The sequence below is a fragment of the Phoxinus phoxinus genome (assembly GCF_949152265.1).
Source record: "Phoxinus phoxinus genome assembly, chromosome: 7".
NCBI lineage: Eukaryota > Metazoa > Chordata > Actinopteri > Cypriniformes > Leuciscidae > Phoxinus > Phoxinus phoxinus.
This window is the reverse complement of record NC_136882.1, coordinates 30,739,790-30,750,317: the sequence shown is the minus strand read 5'-3', so window position 1 is coordinate 30,750,317 and position 10,528 is coordinate 30,739,790. Positions and strand designations below refer to the sequence as shown.

The window sequence follows — 10,528 nt, the reverse complement described above, 5'->3', positions numbered from 1 at the left end:
TAACACACACAAAATCACCCTTACAAGTTCACTTAACTACACTGACCTCATGACTACAGAGGAATTGGAGGAGAATCTGAGTAGAAACCAAAGGCTTTTGTCAATAAACTGTTTCATAACCAACGCATTTCACAAGCTGAACCTAGACAACCTACTGATACACATTACAACCCAAGGAAATGATTTGTACGGTCAATCAAACAAAAAGGATAGCTGATTTGTTAAACAGCTATACACACATACTATAAACTTGAAAGCTTACTTTTGTACTTGATGTGGCAGGTGTGACCACACACTGTTAGTGTTACGGAAAACTAGGGTACAAATAAAACATGTTTCTTTGCAACACTTAAACATACACATTACATTTATGACAAGGACATTTACCATACAAAAGTTTTATTTTTTTCCTGCAAAATATTTTTTTAAGGTTATCAAGCAGCAAGGTCCATCAAGATAAGTTCAACAAACAAACAAACAGGTGCTATAGTACAGTTCGTACAAACGCTTTGAGAAATACACAATCATTAATCAGTTACAAAAATACAAACCTCAAAAGCATTGTGATAAAAAAAAGCAAAGCAATAAAAGATCCTGAGCAAAGACTTTATCTCAGTCTGTGACTCAGTCTCAGTCTGAACAAAAGCACCAATGTAACTACTTAGAGGTCTTTTAAATTCCATGTTTGTCTATCGTAGCAACATTAATATAAACACCAATATCTGTATTGTAAATGGCCAAGTCATAGACAAGAGTTGCGAGTTATACAATACAGATGATTTCTGCTTCACAGTAATAAACAGGAAAATGAAAGAATCAATGATGCAAACTTCATCAAATGAGACATTCAATTGGACAAGTTTTGGAAGTTTCTAAATACATAAATAAATATATAAAATGTGTGTGTGAGTTTATTTTGGTAAGGCCATCTACACAGCAAATCAGGTCTGTGCAATTTGGTATCTAATAATAAAACTAAAGAAAATAGAAAAAAAATGTGTGATGATGGTTTGAAAAGAATACTGCCAAAATACTACCGTGTCATGATAAAAATAATTACTATAAAACAAATTTACAAACTGAACATGACTTGACTTAATACATAAAATAATTAATATTTATATTTTTTATATTCATATTTGATTTACAGCAAAACCCTTTACAACATTCTCTCTTTAAAATACGGAACAGTCATCTACATCATTTATTAATTTCACATTCCACTACGTGATATGAAACAGTCCAATATTGTGAAAATAAGCTAAAGGCACCTGCAATGCTCCAGTAGTCACATACTCGGGTCACTTCAGTACAACATGGTAGCCATCATTACTTTCATCTGCCGTCACACAGGAAAAAACGTAGCCAATATTAACCACATATGATTATGAAGTGTGAATGCAAAAGAGATTCAGACACATACTGTGATTATTTGAGTGATGTTTTTTGTTTTAAATAGTCTTTTGTTTTTCAAAGTCATTCCTAGAAGTCTGAAAACTTTTTAACAGTTGCCTGTTCAGTGAGCCATGAAAGTCAGAAGTGTGACGCAACCAAAAGCTACCTGTGATTTGGATGTATTATATAGAATTCATGCTTGTCAAAGTATTTGCATTTAATGTAAAGTCAGCAAGTATTTAGCCTTCTGAACAAGTCTTTTGTGCAATGGAAATTTTCACCCCATAACTCCAGCTTGATAAACATGAGGCTAAATTAATATAGTTGAGATAAGAATGTCCATGAAGTTACCTTTCATAGTGCTGATAATGAAGCTAGTCTCCTCTGTAAAGTTCTGCACCATCTGAAAAAGCCAAATATATGTAGAGTGACCTGAATGCATTAGAACACACCTTTGTGATTCTTTTTAACAGCATATACCTGGAATACTGTATTTTCTGGCACTCTAATTTATTTGAACAATCAGTAACTTTGGTAATGATTTTGAGGAAAAGAGTGTTGCTACAGACTAAGTCTATAGTGCTTTTTGTCTATGTTTGGAGTTTAACAGCCCCTGGTCAAGATTCACTTTCACTGTATGGAAAAGAGCAGTGTCAACATTCTGCTAAACATCTCCTTTTGTGTTTTATGAAGAACCAAAATCATGCAGGTTTGAAATGAGTGTAAATGATGACAAAACATTTCATTTATTGGTAAACTAATCCTAGAAAAACAATTTCAAAAAAAGTTATGTGGCCAATACCTACTGATATACAAATGTACATTTGACTTTGGGGTCAATAATATTTTTTTTATTTTTTTTATTCTGCAAGGATGCTTTGAATGTGTCATTTACATTATTGATCTATTTCAAACAATGCTGTTCTTTTGAATGTTCTATTAATCAAAGAATCTTGAAAAATGTATCACAGTATCCACACGTATGCAGTTATGTACAACTGTTTTCAATGTTAATAATGATAAGAAATGTTTCTTGAGCACCAAATCAGAATATTAGAATGATTTCTGAAGTATCATGTGACACTGAAGACACCAGTAATGATGCTGAAAATTTCAGCTTTGCATCACAAGAATAATTTACATCTCAAAATATAATAAAATAATTAATTAAAATATTATTTCAGGATTTTACTTTTTATTTTTTAAGTTTTTTGTTAAACAAATGCAGCATTGATGAGCTTAATATACTTATTTTTTAAACAAAACTCTTACCAACCCCAAACTTTTGAAATGGTAGAGTAAATGTCCTACTATTTGTCCAACAGTTCTTGACTTCTGTAATCTCTGGAATGTCCTGCCTCAATTTAAAGCACTTTCTGCTCTCTTACCTCATCTGAAACTAAGACATGGATCCCCGTTGGCCCCTGTCTGTATATACGATGGATTTGCTGTGAGGGAACATTATATAGATTGGCTATCTTCTCAGTGAGCTCAAGGACAGTTAGGTCTTCTAGGTAGAGGGCATGGTACACTACAGACAAAAACAATTAAGAGTATTAAGTATAAATGTAACTACATGTCATGCATATCATAACGGACACCATCTCCTACCATCATCACCCGCTTCTTTGGTGTGGGGTTGGTTCCTGTTCTGCAGCTGGGATATATAGACAGTGAGACGTGGTTGTATACACCTGCGGAACATCGCCGCAGACAGTGTTGAGTACACGTTTGGACAGGACACATTTTAGGATGAAGCGGAAGTGTTTGATTAGGGAGACAGCTCACCTTCCTTTGATTGCATTGAAGAGACGGATGCCATCAGCAGGACCACAAATCTGAATGAAGTCTTCTCTACTCATTTTTAGCAGATCGGAACCTGAAACAATAACATATAGTAGTCTAATATTTAAAATCGTGATATTTTTAATGAAAACAGTCAACACAATTGGCGCTTTTCCACTGCATGGTACGGCTCGGTTCGGTTCGGTACGGTTCAACACGGCGCGGAGCGGTTCGGCTCGCTTTGCTTTTCCACTGCGTGGTACGACTCAACTCGGTACGGCACGGTTCGGTTTGCTTTAGCTCGGTTGCTTTTCCACTGCAGTTAGTACCGCTTCAAAGTGGGTGGGACTGATCGTTAAGTTGCATGTCTGGTGGTAGCCGTGTGCGGCTAAGAGCTGTGCTACTTCCGCTCCTCGGCAACCAACGAGAGGAACGTCTGCACCTCGTCCACTGACCACGATTCAGCCATTTCTTGTTTGATTTTTTTGAACTTTTTTTGTCAAGTAAAAACTCTAAAAACAGGTGCTACCGCGTTTGCTGTTGTCTGGCTATTTAAATATAGCGGGTTTAGTGTCTCGTGTAGCAAATATACAATGACGCTGAAGTGACGATTCTGTCTGACCAATCAGTGATCTGCAGTGTTTTCACGTCACGTTTAGTATCGGTACGGTACGCTTGGAACCTCAACAGAGGTGGTACCATTTAAAGCGAGCTGAAGCGAGCCGTACCGTACCGTACCATGCAGTGGAAATGCGCCATAAGAGAGCCGTACCGAACCGAGCCGTACCGTACCATGCAGTGGAAAAGCGCCAAAGCGTGCCGTGCCGTGCCGAACCGTACCGTACCATGCAGTGGAAAAGCGCCAAATGACTGTTTCAAATACAGTACCATTCAAAAGTTTTGGGTTAGTAAGATTTTGTGAATGTTTTGAAAGAAGTCTCTTGTGCTCACCAAGGCTGCATTTATTACTTAATATTGTGAAATATTATTATAATTTAAATTGTTTCCTGTTTTAATACATTTTTAAAATGTAATTTATTACTGTGATGGATTTTGAGCATCATCAGAGAATGTCTAATAAAGGGAGAAGGTTCACTCTCGCTACACTTCCGGCTTCTGACTGGTTGCAGTTCCACTCTGATTCCACATGAGGGCGCTCACAGGACGAGTGCAGAATGAATGGAGGTCTATGGAGCTAAACCCCTCAAAATCCACTTTTCTCAAGATATAATTTTTTGTCTAGTAATTTGAATGTTGTATTCGAAAGGAGATGCAAAGAAATTGCACATTGCTGGGTGTTAGATTTTTTAGAGTCACTTATTTGCTTTAAAAAGTCTTTCAAAATGTCAATGACGTCATACACATCGTACGACCAGAGATACTGCTTTACGGCAATCCTTCAGTCACTGTGGTGCTTTCGCGCTCTGCACTTTATTTTCTCTCGAGGTATCGCCAGCACAGCTGACACAGGTAAACACCATAGACAGTATGGTAAACACACGTGCTAGAAGAGTTTCTGCTAGAATACATTCTGTTCCCGCTTCGGATGCCATGATGCCATCAAGCGGTATCTCTGGTCGTAACCAGTCCTTCACTGACCAATCAGCGTTCATTAGCAGAATGCTAGCGTGTTATGGGCAACACCAACTCAACCTGTAAGAAATCGAAAGGACATAAGTACTCGTTCATTCAATTTTCGACCTATAACCCATGTTGAACTTGCCAAACCTACAATCAAATCTGAGATTTCTCAACGGCAATCGGGTGAAAGAGACAAATTTAGCCGTCTAGCCCCATAGACTCCCATTCATTTTGCACTCGGGGGCGATCGCCCCCAGTGGAACTCTGGTGGAACTACAACCAAAATTCGGTACAATAGGACTTAATAGGGAGTGAACAGGCTCTCCGTAGACGGGCTCTGGCATCATCCAGTCTTCAGTGTCACATGATCCTTCTGAAATCATTCTAATATGCTAATAGATTTTTTGAATACTATCAATGTTGAAAACAGTTTAATATTGCTTAATATTTTTGTAGAAACTTTTTTAGGATTCCTTAAAGAATAGAAAGTTCAAAAGAAATAGAAAATATAAATCTTTTGAAACATTATAAATACCACTTTTGATAAATTGAATGCATCCTTGCTACACATATATATATATATATATCTTTCTGACTCCAAACTTTATATAATTCATTCAATACAGTTCACAATCAACTGTTTACTCAAAAATGTGTGTTCAATGTATTTTTAAGCTGTTTTTTTGTTGGTTTAGCAGCATGTTAATGTTAAACTATTAAATTCAATCTAAAATAAAATCAGAAAGCAGTATGCAGTTCACTAGAATTTCTAACAGCTGCAATTCTCAGTGAATATTTCAGCCCACCTGAGAAGCCAGAGAAGAGCCTGCAGAAACAGGAGAATCTATTACGATGGAGCCACTGCTGCGTGTCCTGCATGGAGGACGATGGCAACAGTTGCTAATGGCAAAAAGAAGAAGAATAGCATCATCCATGTCCTCAAACACAAACCTATAAAGATAAGAAAAGCACGGCATTAATGTTTTTAAGCAGCCCGCCATACTTACATCAGAGCAGCTGGGCAGAAGTAGCTCCCCCTGCTGGTGTGGAGAGCAGTTTCTATAAACGCAACAAGACGGGAGAGCCGAGGCCAGTTATGTTTGTGTTCCTGAAAATCATGCTGTGATTTCATACTGAATAAGGACTCACTCCTCTGAAAAGCTGTAGGAAGTGTGAGCACTGAGATAACCTGGAGATGAAGTGTTGCTGCTGACGGATGGGGCTTCAGGCCAAGGGGAGCACTGAAAGAAAAGCAAAAAGTCAGGTGGCTGTTTAAGCCCCACCTCTTGACCTTATTCTTAATATGTATTGCTTTGGTCTAACAAGCAATCTCGCCAAACATTCCAGTCAAACCATGCTTGTATGAGAGAGCTTAATATTTCACTTTGGCCAGTCAAAGTCAGGAGGTAATGGAAAATTCAGCAGCCATAGATGTTTGACTGCCGTCTTGAAAGAGCGCAATCATTAACATTTCTATAGCTGAAATAATACTTAAACCAAACGAGAAAATTTCTTCCTTAAAAACAGCTCTTTTCTATACAATGATGGTGATTTATACTGTCAAGCTCCAAAACACCATTAGTGTCATAAAATTAGTCTATATAATTTGATGTAGCTGACGACAAATGTTTTTTGAATAGCACATGACCAGTGTAATGCACAGTCACAAATTAGATGTGAGAGCTACAAAGCATCCGAAATCGCATACTCTCGAGTAGGTATTTATTTTTAAAAAGTTATTATATTACGACCGCTAAAAAAGTATGTTTTATATAGTATGAATGTGTGTAGTGTGAATGTACTACATTCACCATGTTGACATTATCATGTGACCTACCAGCGTCAGTAGTGTCGCATCACCGTCATTCACAAATCCTCTCCCGGGGCCTCATGGGATAGTAAAGTGTCCATCGTATGCACACTTCAGAATATCGCCGGAAAAAATAGGTCATTTGGGATTTTTTGTCTACTTTTTTATGAGTACTGTGAATTCGGACATGCTTCTTTTGTCACATACTATATAGTAGGGAAGTATGCAATTTCAGATGCAGCCTTAGTAAAAAAAATAAAAACAAGCGTTTTTGGACAGAAAAAAATGGTCTTCATCAAGGTGTTTTTTTTTGTTATTTTTGGAGCAGTATAAATCTAGATCCATTTTCTTTGCATGAAAAGAGGACATTTTTAGTAGCATTTAAAAAAAAATTAATACTACCAAGGCAGATGTCTTACCTCAGTCAACACTGTTGTTTTATAGGACGGTTGATATTTTTCTCTATCCTGAGGACTCTTTTTCTCAATCTTATCTCTGTCAGTCTTGAGTTTGCGATCTGCGCCTTTCGGCTTGAAAAGAAAAATATCACTTAAAGCATTAAAGGGATAGTTCACCCAAAAATGTAATTTACTTGCATTCACATTACATTCTCTCGTTCCAAACCCTTATGACCTTCTTTCTTCTGTGGAACATATCAGGTTTTTTTTGTCCATACAATAAGTCAATGAGACCAATGTTGTTTGATTCCTAACGTTCTTTAAAATATTTTCTTTTGTCGTAAACAGAAAAATTGCATGCTGGTTTGGAACGACATGAGAGTGAGTAAATGATGAAAGGCGAACTATCCCTTTAAGTAACATCAAAATAATAATGCCACCTTTGAGGTTATTTCACAGTCTAACATCTCCACAAAGCACACTGTGTATCTGTTATCTTTGTAGAGTAAAGATGCTCTACCTTGAACACTTTGACCTGGCAGCTGGCGGAGCGCATGTGTTCAGTGTATTCTCCATGCTCGCTGGCTGCAAAGGTGTCTATCTGAATGCGAAAAGGGACGCCCTTCTCTCCACCATGTTTTCTAGGGGTGAACTCGGTGCTAATGCAGTTTACCTGTATATAAAAAAACAGAGAAGTTACTGCTAGTGATACTCACTTCAGAAATCTAGTGGAGAGGTCAGACTGAAAGAGAAAATGCTCCACCTGAATGAACACGGAGGCATTTTTGTCAGGATCCCAGAGGAACTCTATGGTGTTGAGTTGCAGTGGGTGGGCTCGAGACTCCATTATGCCCACTGACAGCGGGATATCTGAACATAACAAAATGGACATAGTAAATCATATGACAATATGATTTTTTTTTTTTTTTAAATGGCAAGATGGTCTTTTAGAAATGCGCTTTATGAGGAAAATTCCACCTATATCCAAGATCCTGTCTCCTGGTCGTTTCCACCTCCATCCTTCCAGCTGTTGATGCTCTGTGTATTGCAGCCGCCGGTCATGGAAAACGACACGCACAATACTCTGGAAACAGGGCAAGACCGTATGATGTCAGGAAAGCATCCCACATGTCACCGTGGGTAAAACCAAGTGTTATACGTCTGCATTTTCTTTAGTATTTCATAACATCTCACATTTAAGAGAATTCAGCCACAAATGGTTACAATTAAGTGTCAACTATGAATTTTTACATGCACATGACAATGACTGCACTACTTTTTTTCTTTGAGGATGTTGTATTTGTAACATTATCTTCTAATTTATAATTCTGTATTTTTTTTTTTTTTTTTTACTAGTAATGTCTTTTTTGTGTTACGTTCCAAGGGACATACTTTGGATGTAAATTAGCAATATTGCTAAATCCAGCATATTAACATTTACATTTTGTATTTTGATACTGATGTTCATTAACATGTATTGTCTCTATTGAACAAATAAATAAACAAACAAACCTAGAATATGCCATCTGTTGGATAATAAACTAACAACTAAAAACGGTAAAAAAAATATACATATATACATATTTCACAAAATTATGTGAGACTATTTCAAAGAGCATCTTTGTTTATCTCTAGGTCTGCACTAAAAACCCCTAATGTAATCATCCATAACAACAAAATATGGGCACTAATGTGGAGGAGAAGATAGAACAGTACTGTAACTATAGTGTATTGACAGGTGATGCATACTGTAACAGCCACATAGTAAAAAAAAAACACATTCATTTAACCTACCTTTACATATTTGCTGCTTATTTCTGTATACTCCATTAGTTTCCTATTAAGCATTCGGATTTCATAGGACTGACCTACATTGCATTAAAACAAGACGCATTAAAATGGAAAAAACAGAAACGACACTGAAAGTATTTGTAATGGTTGATTTTACTGCCAATGCACAAATTATTTAATTTAATGTCCACAGAACATAATTACTGTACATGTATAGGAGCAAAATCATCTGTAAGCCTCAAAATAAAATGTACAAATATTGCTCCAGAGATTAAAAATCACATTTACACGAGTATTTATTGTGATTCTCCTTAAGAGTTTGCTTTGGTAACTCTTTATGCAGTGTGTTGTTCGTTTTAGTCATGTCATGTTTAGTCATGTCATTTAGTCATGTCACCTTTAGTCATGGACTTCAGACATCAACAACTTTCGGTTACACCATCATGTCAAAAGTACAGACTGATATGTGCTGGGAAAAAAGGTTCTTTAAAGATGAACATAAGATGAAAAGACAAAGCAATGTGCTATGAATAATGCAACTTCAAATGTTGACTGAAGTTAAACAAGCAGAAGAAGACTATTTAACAATACCTTGATTTAGATATGTGAGTGTTTCATCCTGGAGTTTGACCGCTGGAGATGTGGCTGCACAAAGCACATAATGAAAAGGAGACGCTCTGATCTCAGTGGACCGATGCTCCTCTTCATGCTTGAGAAATGGAGCAAGAGCATCTCTGAGGGAAAATAAAGGACATACTATAGACCAATAAAGTAGAGGCTCAAAACTTAATGCCAAGTGAACATACTAACAATAAAGTGTATATTTGATGGAACGAATTGAGATACTTTGAAGAACACTTTACACACAATCATTTAAGAATATGGTAATCTTTCAGAAACTGTTGTTGTATTACCAAGCACCACATTGCAAAACAATTACAAAAAACGGTTACACTTTATTTTATAGTGTCTTTGTTGCACTGTAATTAGACATTTATGTACGGAGTAATATTAAGTAACATGTACTTACTAAAGGGTTAGGTTTGGTTTAGTTGCATGTAATTCTGCATCGTTTATATTATTACTACATGTAGGCTACTAATGAAACTAAAACCAAAAAGCAAGACAAAACAGGAGATGCACCCAGACAAATAACTCTAAACATGTTGGACAGATTAATCCAGAAAGATACATAAAAGTCTATTTTTCAGTTTTGTCTAAGTACTGCAAAATCAGGGAAGATAATATGACTGATAAGAGACTTGTAGAACTGACTTAAAACTAAAAAAGTTTCCGATGTCTAATGACTTTCTGCTTGCTTTGTCACTAAGGTAGCATACGTTTTCTCGTGAAAGACTTCTCAGGTATATTCATCTATAAAAATAAATTGTATTATAAATAAATAAATAAACGATTTTTTTTAAATGACAAATTCAATGACAACGTAAACCGACTACACAATCTCTATAACTCGCGCCAATGTACTCACCTTATATAATTATTTTGCGAGTGTTGTTGATAGGTTTCAGGATGGCTGTGCCAAAACAGCATGCTCTACAGTTCGGTGACGTTGGTCTCCAAAAGTATGAGTCGTCAAACGGTGGTGGCCGGCGAGGGGACCGTGAGGGCCACAAAGGCTTTTCCGAAACAGTTTGTCCACTGTCTTTTATCCCCTCGTGACGGTCGTCAGGTGACCTGAGTGTCCGTCACTCTGCCTTCATCCTCTGTCACCTCCTGCACCGACGCTCTCGCGGACTTTTCTGAAGCG

At 36.9% G+C, this 10,528-nt stretch overlaps 1 protein-coding gene across 2 annotated transcripts; it reads right to left on the bottom strand.

The window, feature by feature from the left end:
- Nucleotides 1-10,528, bottom strand: tfcp2l1 (transcription factor CP2-like 1). Of its 2 annotated transcripts, XM_079618162.1 has the most exons (15): nucleotides 10,250-10,528; nucleotides 9,352-9,494; nucleotides 8,764-8,837; nucleotides 7,948-8,053; nucleotides 7,733-7,839; nucleotides 7,490-7,642; nucleotides 6,991-7,101; nucleotides 5,911-6,002; nucleotides 5,769-5,820; nucleotides 5,568-5,661; nucleotides 3,184-3,274; nucleotides 3,007-3,089; nucleotides 2,784-2,926; nucleotides 1,747-1,798; nucleotides 2-1,339 (listed from the first exon to the last, which is right to left on the bottom strand). In XM_079618162.1, exons 1-15 carry the CDS (start codon nucleotides 10,309-10,311, stop codon nucleotides 1,302-1,304), a joined length of 1,401 nt encoding a protein of 466 aa, XP_079474288.1. In that variant the 5' UTR covers nucleotides 10,312-10,528; the 3' UTR covers nucleotides 2-1,301. The 2 variants fall into 2 exon arrangements, with proteins under 2 accessions (XP_079474289.1, XP_079474288.1); XM_079618163.1 differs by lacking the exons at nucleotides 9,352-9,494; nucleotides 10,250-10,528 and adding an exon at nucleotides 9,158-9,342 and having other exon boundaries at nucleotides 1-1,339.

Coding starts and splice junctions, on each gene's coding strand:
- tfcp2l1 (XM_079618162.1), bottom strand. CDS start 10,311: ATGCTGTTTTGGCACAGCCATCCTGAAACCTATCAACAACACTCGCAA. Junction 8,054..8,763: donor TAAGCAGCAAATATGTAAAG/GTAGGTTAAATG, acceptor CCCTGTTTCCAG/AGTATTGTGCGTGTCGTTTT. Junction 1,340..1,746: donor CATTATCAGCACTATGAAAG/GTAACTTCATGG, acceptor GTGTGACGGCAG/ATGAAAGTAATGATGGCTAC.